At 39.0% G+C, this 13,188-nt stretch overlaps 1 protein-coding gene across 1 annotated transcript in view; it reads left to right on the plus strand.

Annotated features, from left to right (window-relative positions):
- The window catches only part of mark4b (MAP/microtubule affinity-regulating kinase 4b), a 34,118-nt gene that overhangs the window by 17,697 nt on the left and 3,233 nt on the right, over positions 1 to 13,188 (plus strand). Inside the window, 14 exon segments of the mRNA XM_086080279.1 lie at positions 1,777 to 1,847; positions 2,098 to 2,154; positions 2,289 to 2,525; positions 2,602 to 2,721; positions 2,989 to 3,088; positions 3,178 to 3,287; positions 4,197 to 4,383; positions 4,460 to 4,680; positions 5,017 to 5,035; positions 5,038 to 5,101; positions 7,540 to 7,824; positions 9,369 to 9,451; positions 11,066 to 11,110; positions 11,794 to 11,815. Coding sequence (XP_085936405.1) covers positions 1,777 to 1,847; positions 2,098 to 2,154; positions 2,289 to 2,525; positions 2,602 to 2,721; positions 2,989 to 3,088; positions 3,178 to 3,287; positions 4,197 to 4,383; positions 4,460 to 4,680; positions 5,017 to 5,035; positions 5,038 to 5,101; positions 7,540 to 7,824; positions 9,369 to 9,451; positions 11,066 to 11,110; positions 11,794 to 11,815 — 1,621 coding nt within the window.

Raw genomic sequence — 13,188 nt, forward strand, 5'->3', positions numbered from 1 at the left:
TTTTAAATGTACAATATTTTTTTCTTGTTTTTTTTACTCATGTTAACAAAAGTGGAAAAAAATTTAAACTAATAGAAATAGTTCAAATTAATTTTTGCCGTCTATAGCCGTTAATGGCAGTGAATGAGTTAAGATGGTTGGGTGGACTATTCTCCAAGAAGTTGGCATTAGTCCACTTAGGATAATCTTTTTTTTAAAGTCACTCTTTACACACACCTCCTCATGGGATAATCAATCTTAACACTCAACACAATAAATGCTCAGGATAATCTTTTCGAGGTATCCGAAACCTTTATTGACTTTGATTGGAAGGGGGAAGATAAAAATGCTCAAATTTGGACCGATTGTTGCTATGCGTCTGTGTGTGTGTATGTGTTTTCTCATTATCGTCATGCATGATGACCCTTCCCAATTTGAACGCTTCTGTTTACCTTTCTTCTTTCATCTCTGTGCTGCTCTCTGTTACCTAACAAGGAGCTCGCTCACAAAATGGGAGAAAAACGCACACAAACTCAACATCACATGAACTGACAGAGAAGCCAGTGTTAATCTACTCACACAATAAAGAACTCCACATCACAAGCTGGAGTGGACTCGTGACTGCAGTTTAAAAAAGAAAAAAATAAGAATTAATGTACTATGTCTTAAAGTTGATGACTCGCCTTCAGTTTTTTCGCCAACATTTTAGACCAGATTGTGGCTTTTTTCCCCCCCGCCAGATGGATGAATATTTACATAAACTCCAGCTGTTAGAATTATTGAAGATTATGAGGATAAAGTGTGGTTTGTTGTATTATTGAAGAAAGGATATGAAGACATTTTTGTTCTCATAAATTAGTGTTGTTGTTGTTTTACACCCCTTATTTTTCTTTTTCTTTTTCTTTTTTAAATCTAAGTATGGCTTCCGTTGCCATGGCGACTAGGCATGAAGCTAGCAATCTAACCAAGCTGACTTTAGGCAAGATGTGAGGTACACTTTGGACTGCCCTAATTAAAAATGCTTCTTTTCTTTTTTTTAATTGAAAGGGGATGTAGTGATAGTAAACAGTTGTTTTTCTTATACTGCATACTTCATAGTAGGCGTGTGAATTGCCTCGTACCTGGCGATTCGATTCATATCACGATTCATAGGTCACGATTCGATTCGATACCAATTAATCCCGATACAAATCTATAAATTGATTATTGCGATTTATTTATTTTTTACTCAAATTTAGAGAATACTAATCAGTAAACTTGTACATGTACACTGTAAGATTTCTATGAAAATGTATTTATTTATCTGGAAATTCAGGCTTATAACTGAGCCACTGCATTTAACAAACGGGTTGCAGTCTGTTTTGTGTTTGAACAACATTAGAATAAAATATTAAGGCTTAATGTTCCATTAATATAACATTCTTCCATGCTTAATGTGTGAATTCTAACCCTAAGTAAGACGTTTTGTTGAATATTCCCATAAAAAAATTGTTTAAAAATCGATTCAGCTGCATATCTAATCGATTCGAGAATTGCGCGCTGTAATATTGCGATATATTGCTGAATCGATTTTATACTTCATAGTCTCCACTTTGCTGCATAATTTCCCAAATTTTCTCAAATGCAACTAGTCATCCTTAAAAAGGGGGGGGGGGGGGCTCAGTTCCCCACCCTTGTCCTTGTTTGTGGTTTCCCAGAAGAAAAAAAAAGCTTGTTTGATTCTGCAGTACTACTTAACTGGTGTTGTTGAAAACTGCATTCAATGTCATTGACATTCTATCTTACCATTACTCGCAGGGGAGGTGTTTGACTACCTCGTGGCTCACGGCCGCATGAAGGAGAAAGAGGCCCGCGGCAAGTTCCGACAGGTCGGTTCCAACTTCAGCCCACTTGTGTTTATATATATATATTTTTTTAAAGTAAGAATGACGCAATTGCTGCATCATGCACAGTAAAAAGTTGGTGGAGTTGGCACATGAGCCAGCAAAGATGAGCTGTAATTTAACTGAGTGTGACGCAAAGACACCGCAGACATTTCCACTGCGGTTCACTGCTGAATAAAATAAACAGTGGCAGTCAAATTCCGTATTGTATGCATGTTTTATTGTATTTCCACAGATTGTGTCAGCTGTGCATTATTGCCATCAAAAGAACATTGTTCATAGAGACTTGAAGGTGAGCACACGCCAAAGTATAATCATTTATGTCGAAAAAAGTTTGAATCATTGAATAGTTGAGCGCTAAGGATTTCTGTGGTGTCAAATTGATCATGGATTAAATGTGTCATTTGTTGCGCCCCACCATCAAAGGCGGAGAATCTGCTGCTGGACGCCAACTCCAACATCAAAATCGCTGACTTTGGCTTCAGCAACGAGTTCATGGCCGGCAGCAAGCTGGACACCTTCTGCGGCTCTCCGCCCTACGCCGCGCCGGAACTTTTCCAAGGCAAGAAGTACGACGGCCCCGAGGTGGACATCTGGAGCTTGGGCGTCATCCTCTACACGCTGGTCAGCGGCTCGCTGCCCTTTGACGGCCAAAATCTGAAGGTGTGCACAGGCTGTTGATGTTCAAGCGTCATTGTTTGTGCGAGCAAAAACTCATCTGAATTTGTGTTCCTTTCAGGAGTTGCGTGAGCGTGTCCTGAGAGGGAAATACCGTGTGCCCTTCTACATGTCTACAGACTGCGAGGGAATCCTACGCCGCTTCCTGGTCCTCAACCCGACCAAGCGCTGTTCGCTGGAGGTGAGCGGGATTACTCTTCGTAGGACTGAGCCATTATTTAGCGTTTTTTTTTGTCAATGCGAACTATTTCTTTCGATTATTTATTTTAGTGGGCCTCCGTTATTCAAAGCACATCCCTACCGATGTGCACTGCTTACACTAAAAAAGGAATTATCGTCGTTGTTTTTTGGGGAAGTGAAGACGTAAAAAAAAAAAATGTTAGAAATCTGAGATTTGTTTAAAGCCATATAGCCCACCCCACTCATTTTGCTGGCATGACTTTACTAGCAAATCATGAAAGACAAGTGGTTGAACGTGAGCTATGAAAAAGAGGAGCTGAAACCTCACAAAGAGCCCGAAGAGGACTTCAACGACACCGCACGCATCGGTGAGTACCCCCCCCCCCCCCACCTACTCCCTCGGAATGATGCAAGCACTCAATTGAAGCGTGCATGACTTTGACGCTTGGTATTGCAGACGTGATGGTGGGAATGGGTTTCACCAGGGAGGAGATCCAAGATTCTCTAGTCAGTCACAAGTACAACGAGGTGACGGCCACGTACTTGCTGCTGGCACGCAAGAACGAGGCAAGTGTGGAATTTTGGTTTCAGGTTGCGCACACACTTGCAATATGATACAGTACACCATCATCAATATAAATACATAATAACTATGTATATATAAATATATTTAATAATATATAAATATAAATAAATAAATCATTATGGTTCAGTTACTGATTTGGTCCGCATCATGTCTGAAAATAGGCATAAATGTTGATTAGCAAACGCAGATGTTTGCAAAAGTATTATTCGATAATATATAATAATTGATTAATATATTTGTTAATCAGTCTGCTGTCATGGAGGACTACGGAATATTTACTGTTGAGAGACCGAAATTCCAATGACTTGGTCAATTTTAAGTATAACAATGTCTCCAAACGATTAATCAATTATCCAAATATTTGTCGATTGATTTGATAATAGATATGTTGATTATTGGGTTAATTGTTGCACATCTAGTTGCAATACGATCACTGCAATTAAGATAGCAATTCACATCAATTATGATGTGTTGTGATACGGTACGATATGATTCACTGCAATTATGATGACGCAATTCAATCCTATTACGATGTAGTACGAAATGATATCGTTCACACCAGCTACGATGTGTTACGATATGATTCACTTCGATCGTAATGCTATAAGATACAATTTTGGTTCACTGCAATTCTTATTATGATTCACTTCAATTGCGACGCAGGATGATATGATACGATTCCCACGAGTTACGATACTATTGAGTCCAATTATAATGCATTCCAGCACAAGACAATCCAATAGGATTCTTGCCTCCTCCTCTCCAGATAAATTCATACATACAATTCAAACAGTCAAATTTAGCTCCGCTTCTCGTGCGATGTGCTCTGTTTACACTCCCAATACAACACTACCACAAAATGTCATTGCAGTCACTCTCTGTTGTCTCAGGCCGAAAGCACAGTGTCCCGGTCAAGCAGCAGTCTCAGCCTGGCTCGCGTCAGGCCTGGCACCATCGCCAACGGTACCAGCAAACACTCTACTTCCTCCTCCGGTGCTACTTCCTCCTCCTCCTCCGCCCACAAGCCACAACGCAGCGTTTCCACCTATCAGCGCCAGAGACGACACTCTGACTTCTGTACGACTTGTTCACATCGCACCCGTGCAGCTTCGAAGTGGGTTTTCTTCATCTACTTGCACTTCCTGTCTCGTAGGTGGTCCGGCAGCTCCCGGGTTGGCGCATCCCAAGCGCAGCCCAAGCGGTGTGGGAGAAGGATCTGGGCTTAAAGAGGAACGCCTGTCAGTCCGCAAGGCCAGCAACAACACCGCCAGCTCTCGGAGCATCCCGACGCCTTCCAGTCCGATGGTCAGCTCTGCTCACAATCCCAACAAAGCCGAGATTCCCGACAGACGGAAGGAGGCCAACTCCACCGCGGTACTGTCGGAAAACATTTTAAACCTTTATATTTTGTGTTGAACATGTGTTGAGATTAGCACGTGCTAGATTTCGGGGAACTAAAGCAGCAGCCAGATTAACCTGAGATTAACTATTTAATGTATTTAAATGCATGAGTCCTATTTTCCCTCCTCTGGTGGATTTGAGTCACATGACTTGACTCGAGTCAGACTTGAGTCGCCAATTTTAGGACTTGCTTGGCTAAAATGTACAAACGACTCGACGTGAGTTGAAACACAAAATTGATTTTGTAATGTAATAGCATATAAGTTCTCATCTTAAATTGTTGACGTCTTTTTTTCTTTCTTTCCCCAGACTAATGGATCTGGTAGTGGCGAAGGAATACGTATGTGTGCAGCACAGACAGACACTCGCTGTTGCAAAATGGCAAAGAAAACAGGTACATATGACGTGCTGACATGATGATACATCTCATCTCCTTTCTGAACACTTGAAGGCTTAAAGTAATGTGACTTTAGTGCAGGGTAATAACATTTCACGTGAGATTTCACTCATGTTAGGAGCGGATGCACAAGTTAGCGTGTGCGTGCATGTGTTTATAAAGCCAGTATGAAATGCGTTTTGTTGTGACAGCTGGCGATGTGCTGCTGAGTGTCAGAGACGGTCTTGCTGATCTTTCCTCATCTTTCACCCGAGTTAGCTCACATACTTTACTGTCATGCTCTATTGTTCTAAGTTGGTCTTTTCGACTAAATTCCGCACACCATCAACGAAAACTAGCCTTTATTCTAACAGGCGCTCATGTCATGTGATCGGCCAGTCATCAGAGGAACGCAACGCAACACAACATTCACTTAAGAATGAACCACTGGCATAATTACGGTAAACAAAACTAAAAGTAAGATTGCTTGATTTTGGAAGACTCATGGTAATTGTGGTTAAGTATCAAGATTGAAAAAGTTCCATTTCCAGCATCATGCAGCGCTAATATGTGATTAGCACATCCGTCTCACATTTCGGAAGTTTGGATGTGTTTGCATCTTACTTTTCAAAAACATGCACGTTAGCTGCATTGAAGATGTGATGCTTGGTTCGTCCCTGTGATTGGCTGACGAACATTCCAGTGTGTACATTTTACAAAGCATCAGCTGAGGATAATTGAATTTGAAGACACTATATCAGTGATTCTTAGGCTTTTTTTAAATTGAAAAATAAAATTATGTATATGTTGTTTGCTTATGTGTCATAACATTTACTGCCGACACAGTCCAGGGCATGACCCACCACTCGCCCAAAGTCCGATAGGATAGGCTTCATCTTAGCTGCCACCTTAATAACTCATTCACTGCCATTGACGGCTATAGACGTAAAAAATTAATTTGAACTATTTCTATTAGTTTAACATGTTTTCCCACTTTTGTTAACAAGAATAGGAAAACCTAGGGGAAAAAAATATTGTACATTTAGACCAGATATAAAATTTGTGATTAATCGTGAGTTAACTATTGAAGTCATGTGATTAATTACAATTAATTAGTTTAGTTTTAGTTTTAATTGTAATTAATCGCATAACTTCAATAGTTAACTCATGATTAACTCATTCACTGCCATTGACGGCTATAGACGTCAAAAATTTATTTGAACTATTTCTATTAGTTTAAATTTTTTTTCCCACTTTTGTTAACAAGAGTATAGAACCGAGAAAAAATATTGTACATTTAGAACAGATACAAAATTTGTGATTAATCGTGAGTTAACTATTGAAGTCATGCGATTAATTACGGAAAAAATGTAATCGCCTAACTCCCCTAATTTTTTTATTGTCTATTTTTTAAGTAATTGTAATTATTTTTATTTTATTTTTAATCATCTTTTTCTTAAAGAAAACATTATTAAAACTTTTTGAATTTGAATTTTAATCATAATTAATCGCATGACTTCACTATTGACTATAGTATGAAATTGTATATCTTTTCTAAATGTACAATCTTTTTTTTCTCTAGGTTTTCATACATAAAAAATGTTAAACTAATAGAAATAGTTCAAATGAATTTTTGACGTCTATAGCCGTCAATGGCAGTGAATGAGTTAATCACAAATTTTATATCTGTTCTAAATGTACAATAAACACTTTTTTTCTATGTTTTCATACTCTTGTTAACAAAAGTGGAAACAAATTTAAACTAATAGAAATTGTTCAAATGAATTTTTGACGTCTAAAGCCGTCAATGGCAGTGAATGATTTAACTCAATCACCGTTCTATGGCTCATGCTTCCCCCGGTTTTTTGACTCAAACATACTCCTAATACGTCATTTTAGTGAAGCGAGAATTACAAAGTCAAAGAGGGCGCATAATAAGTAGGAGGAAGCATTGTGGTGATATAAAGTGGCAACTGGCACAGTGCCCGCATCACCAACCACCACCCCGCCCCTCCTACATTTGCCTTTGAGGCTTTGTCAATGTGATGCCATGCCACGCTGCTTGATGGGGTAAACTCGTGCAGGTCCGCACATACACACGCACGCACATGCACTTTTATACATTTGGGGGAAAAGTACCTGAAACAGATCATGCCTGTCTTTAAACTTGATGAAGCAACATGTAGCCGATCAGGGGTTCCTTCAAATGTTTACAGCAATATCGATGCTACTTTCGTTAGCTTATGTATGCAGTGCGCGCATACAAACGCATGTGTATGTGTGTGTGTGCGTGCGTGCGTGCGTGCATAGTTGCTATGTAGAGCGTAATGAAAAGCAGCCTGAGGGTAAAATTGGGGGGGTTAGATGTGTACATGCTCCACGAGAGGACGAATATCATCCTGGAATTCCATTTAGGAAATAAACGTTTCCCTCCCTTGTCCTTCCTCGCACCCCAGTTCCCTTTCCCACCGGCTGCCCCCCGCTTCTCCCTCCACCCACAGCATCGCCGGCGCGTCAGCCTCGTCAACTTCGACCTCCACCACTTCCTCGCGTCTCTCCCGGGGCTCCACGGCCAGGAGCACCTTCCACGGCGGGCAAATACGAGATCGCCGGCCACCCTTGCACGCGGCCCCGGCCTCGCCCACGCCGTCGCACGACACTGGCGGCACCCTGTCTGGTGCCAGGACCCCACGCACTCCCAGCAACCTGCTCAGCAAGCTCACCTCCAAGTTGACCCGCAGGTAAGCGGAGAAGCCGTGGGAGAAAATGGCGGGGAAAAGGAGGCGTCTGCTGACTGTGGACTAGCGCTGTGGCTAATTGATTAGCACGCTTAAATTTTTAAAGTGTACTGGATGGACTGATGTTAATGACTTCTTCTAGTACATAAAGATCTCATCTACTAACATATCAGCTTTTATTCTTTTACAATGAAGCTTGACAAGTTGTCCGCCTCAGGTTCACATCTTTAGCGCTGCTTTTCCACTGCGCGCTAACAACTCAGTGCACCTCTATTGGCCTCTAGATGCTTTTTCGTTGGCAAATGCAAACACTTTGAGGCAATGTTTATAAAGTGTACAAACGTTTGAGTGTACATAACTAGGAGAGACAAAAATATGCGCTAACTTCAATAAAAAAAATTTGAGGTAACGTACGGAAGAGGATTAGGGCCAGTGAAGAGAGAAAAAAAAGGTTTGGCAGGATTCTCACTTTATTCTCAGAATTGTGACTTTAAAGTGAGAATTATGACTTTGTTTTCAGAATTCTCACTTTAAAGTGAGAATTGGTCAGAATTGTGACTTTAAAGTGAGAATCCTGAGAATAAAGTGAGAATCCTGCCAAACTTTTTTTTCTCTCTTCACTGGCCCTAATCCCCTTCCGTACGTTATCTCCAATTTTTTTTTAACAAATAAATTGAAGTTAGCGCATATCTTTGTCTCTCCTAGTCATGCACAGTCAAAAGTTTGTTTTTTATTCTCAGAATTCCCACTTTAAAGTCAGAATTTTGAGATTAAAGTCAGAATTAAAGTCAGAATTCTGACTTTAAAATCAGAATTCTCACTTTAAAGTAATAATCCTCCCAAACCAACCCCCCCCCCCTCTTTATTGGCCCTAATCCTCTTCTGTAGTCATGTTACCAATTCGTCACAAAAATTGCAGTTGCATTATTTAGATTAAAAAAAAAATGCAATTCAATAGTTTTTCAAAATAGTTCAGCCCCAGTTTGCACTTGGGTATAACGTTCCGTTTTCTCTCTGCCTTCGTCTCTTCTCTTTACCGCAACTAGCCTATTAGCAAGAACCAAATCTCTCATCTCTTTGCCCTTTTCCACTGCACGGTACCCACTCAACATGGATACTCACTACTGACGCGAATCCGCCAACAGGGCGGCTTGGTGGAAGCGAGGCTTTAATTAAAGGAACCGTTCAGTTCGCCCTTACTGAGGTGTCATGTCAGTGTATGACATCACTTCCTGTGTCGAAGTGCATCCCTGTAACGTATTTGCGTTGGCGTCAAGTCTGCGGCGGACAACTTTCTTTTCCGCGCGTGGCGTTGCGCTGGTCGCCGTTGCTTTTCCGTGTTTGTTTGATTGTCTAACCACGTTTGCTTCCCCTCGCCAGTCACCTGCCGATCTGCCATCCTGTCTTCTTCTTCAATCTTCTTCTGCTTTGTTTCCTCTCACCTCCATGTTGTTTTCCTCCCCTGCCCTTCCCACTTTCTTTCTTTCTTTGCTCTGACACTCTGCTCTTGTTGTGTCATTCCACACCTCCTCTTCCTCTTCTTCCAGGGTCACTCTTGACCCTTCTAAGCGTCAGAGTTCAAACAAATCCGTGTCGGGCTGCAACCTCCCGCAGGCCGCAAAAACAGTTAGTAAGTCTTCCTTTCCCATCTTTTCTGGCTGCTGTGTGTCTCGCTACATGTCCATCCATGTTTACCCGTGTGTCTGTCTATATGTCCATATCACTGGTTGGAGTGTAATGCAGTCACACAAACTGATCTTTGGATATTTAAAATTTGACAATATGATGTGTGTCTGACGACACCTCTAACCAGCAACAATCCGAGTGTTTGTCTGCACTGTTTTTGTGTGTCTGGCTGTCAGACTGCGAGTGCGTGTGTGTGTGTCAGTGATAGTTTGTAGAGAGAGGAGGGGAGAGGTGTGTGGGTTTGGTTTGGGCTGCAGTGCCGCCCCCTGTGGGTAAAACAAGGTATAACAGTTTATTTGGTATACTAAAAGAGTATATAGGGCATCATGGAAAGGAAAAAAATAGGCAAATTATGAGCACAAAGTTGCAATGTTATAGGTTTTGTGTGTGTGGGGGGGGCACAAAAATGAAGATGATAATAAACAAGTAATTATCAAGATTATAATACTTATATAATTATTTAAACTTTTTCAACACAATAATACAACTTCATTGTCATATTTAAATACATCAAAATTATGAATAGTAAATAAAATAATACTGAAAAATATTAGGATTTCATTCTAACAACTTTTTTCCTGATATTTCAACATTTTTCTTGCAAAATAACTTTTTCTAGTTAGATTTAAACTATTTTCTTGTGTGATTCTAGTTCAATTATGCTGTTTTTGATCATAATATACCAAATACAACTTTGTTCTCTCTTTGCTACAGCTTTTAGAATGACACTTTACCTATTGTTATAAAATGTCAACTTTGTCACAGCACATCTTTTTTTCTCGAAAATTATTATTGTACTTTGTAATATTAACCCAATTCTTTTCTCAAAAATGTGTATTTGATTCCCGCCTTAAAATATCTTAGTTTTTCTTGTAATTACCTTTGAGTAATAATTTGATTTTCTTTTTGACCTTTGTCTCTTTAACGTGACCCTGATCATCCTCTTCCATATGTTTACTTGTTAGGTAATGCTACACAAGTGGAGGTGACTTTTAAAGTTAAGAGTAGTTGCCAAAGAACAGAATTGTGTGTGCGCGCGCGTGTGTGCGTTTTAAGAGGGTTGGCATCTTGTGCACGCGTCATCCTGACCGAGTGTGTGTGAGCTGTTTTCCAGCAAGATTAGCGATGTTAATCTGGATTACGCTGCTGTTGAACCAACATTTTACTCAGCTTTTGTGTTTGTTGTTCTGCTGCTGTTATTCTTTTTCTACTTCTGCTGTCCTCCCATCATACACCTGTACTGTACTCTTCTCCACATTTATTCAGCCTTACTTTGTTGTCGTTAACGAACAAGTCACACAACAAGTCTGTGAGGGGTAAAGATAAGATCAGTACGAATGCAGATGAAACTGATCACATGACATTTTTGTGTGAAGACTTGATGGTCCTCATGTTCATTTTTGTGTGCTGTTGACATCTGCCCACTGATCTCTGTGATGGATGAGTAGCCGTGTTCTGTGTTTTAATTGGTGCACTCATTGAAGTACAACTTGAGCAGGAAGTGTTTTTTTTTTTCCCTGGTTGTTTTCTAATGGCCACTTTTTGTCTTCCTCTTGAGGGTCACAGACGAACCTGAGAGAATCAGCAGATCTCCGGTCACAAGGTGAGTCGCCAACGTTTTTTAATCTACATTTATCGGCACATATTTATTTGTTTATTTATTTATTGTAGTTAAAGTTCACTGCTGTTTATTTAATAGACTTCTAACAATTATTTACTGTATTCACAAAGGTAGCAGTCCAGTCGCTATGTAAAAATAAGTGATGTAAATACTAATTTGGAGGAAAGAAATCAGATTTTTAGAGGTAGAAAGGCATATTTCGAGGAAAAGTGATGGGGGGGGGGGGAGAAAGTCAAGAGGAGGATTTGGGGGGGGAATAAGTTCGTTTTTTTATTTTATTGTGGGGCACGTTATTTAACATTGAAAATATATTTTTTGAGGAAAAAGTTCCTATTTTTCAATGGGGGAAAATATTGCTTCTTTTTTTTTAAGGAAAAATACATTTTTTTGAGAAAATATATAGACAAAAAAAAGTTGGATTTGTGAGACAAGTTAATTCATTCCAATATTATCTTGTGAGAGTAGTCTTTATTCTCTGCTCTTTTCCTTTTCTTTCTTTCTTTAAAAAAAATGACATTATGCACAGTAAACTAACAAGAGATGCGTGGTGCGTTTTAAGTTATCAAATGAATTTATCGTACGCCATATGATGATCTAGCATTAGCAACGCTTTAATGCACAAATGCTCCTTTTGTTTCCTAAAAGTTGTGTGTGTTTCCTCTCAGTGTCTCAGACTAACTGCAGCAGGTAACGTTAGCTTAATTAGCCATGTTGTGAGTGCTGGTGCTAGACCACCCTGCAAAACAAAACAAAAAAACATCTTGGACCTCCTTTTTCACCCTATTTAGATTAGCCATTAGGAAAAGTTAAATAGTCATTGTGTATAGAAATGATTGAGAAAACAATGCTTTTCCTCAAATAGTGGACTCGGCAGACGCGGCATCTGTAAAGCTGACGGTTTGTGTTGATTGTAACAAAAGCTGCTAAACGATTCAACTGTGTCCTCAAGTAATGAATGATAGTCAGTTATATAGTATCATTTACCACAACACACACACACACACTACCTGCACAGCCGACGTGACGCTTGTAAAGCTGACATTTAAGGTGGTTTGAAGAGAAAGTGATACTGTGATGCTGCTTTCCTAGCAGAAAGAAAGCTGCTACACACTTCAGCTGTCCTGAAAACTATAAATTAACTATTATTATTATTAATCGATTAATCTATCTACTATATTATATAGTATAATTTACAAACAACACCACACACATTTTCTGCACAGAAACCTCATAAGTCACAATTTGGCAAATTAAAAAAAAAAATCAAAAATCTATCCATCATTTTTTAGGAATTATTGACCAATCTAAAGTGTTGAAACTGTTTTTCTTTCTTTGATGATGCAATGTTAATGCTAGAACAAATATGCTGTTTTGGGGGTCTCCTGAGAAGTGACAATTATGGAGATGCAAGGTTTTGGTCCAATGCCAGCGAAATAGTCAAGGAGTGTACGCTGCTAAAAAAATAAAAAAATAAATAAAGGAACAAAATGTTCCCTTAATTGTTTTGAGCAGTGTGTATTATTTTAATTATCGTTATCTGTCCATTAATCCATCCATTTTCTGTACCGCTTATTTATTTATTGTGTCATGGTTAAATAAAAATAAATTTGAAGACACATTTAAAAATAAAAATAATATCTTATGTTTTACACAAAAAAATGAAAAATATTTTTTAAGTGGAAAAAAATAATTTCAATAATGATAAAACCCATTATGTTTACATATATGTGTGTGTACACATGTGAAACAAATATTTATTTCTATAGCACCTTTCATACTTTAAAAGCAACACAAGGTGCTTCACATAAAAAAAAAAAAAAAAAAAACAACAGCAACAAATGATTTAAGCAAATGAAAAGCCCATGTTTGCATATGATGAAGTGTGTTTAGCAAGTAGAACTATAATATTGAAATACAATTATATTCAGATTTTTTTTCATTATTTAAAAAAAAAATTACGAAAAGGGACAGGAAAAAGTTAAACTTATAATATCTGCCCCAAATCAACACAATAAAAATAATCAACACAAAATAAATGACAGCAAGCAGCCAAGACGCTT

This window comes from Leptonotus elevatus, chromosome 7, assembly GCF_054856555.1.
Source record: "Leptonotus elevatus isolate MCC_2025b chromosome 7, RoL_Lele_1.0, whole genome shotgun sequence".
Lineage (NCBI taxonomy): Eukaryota > Metazoa > Chordata > Actinopteri > Syngnathiformes > Syngnathidae > Leptonotus > Leptonotus elevatus.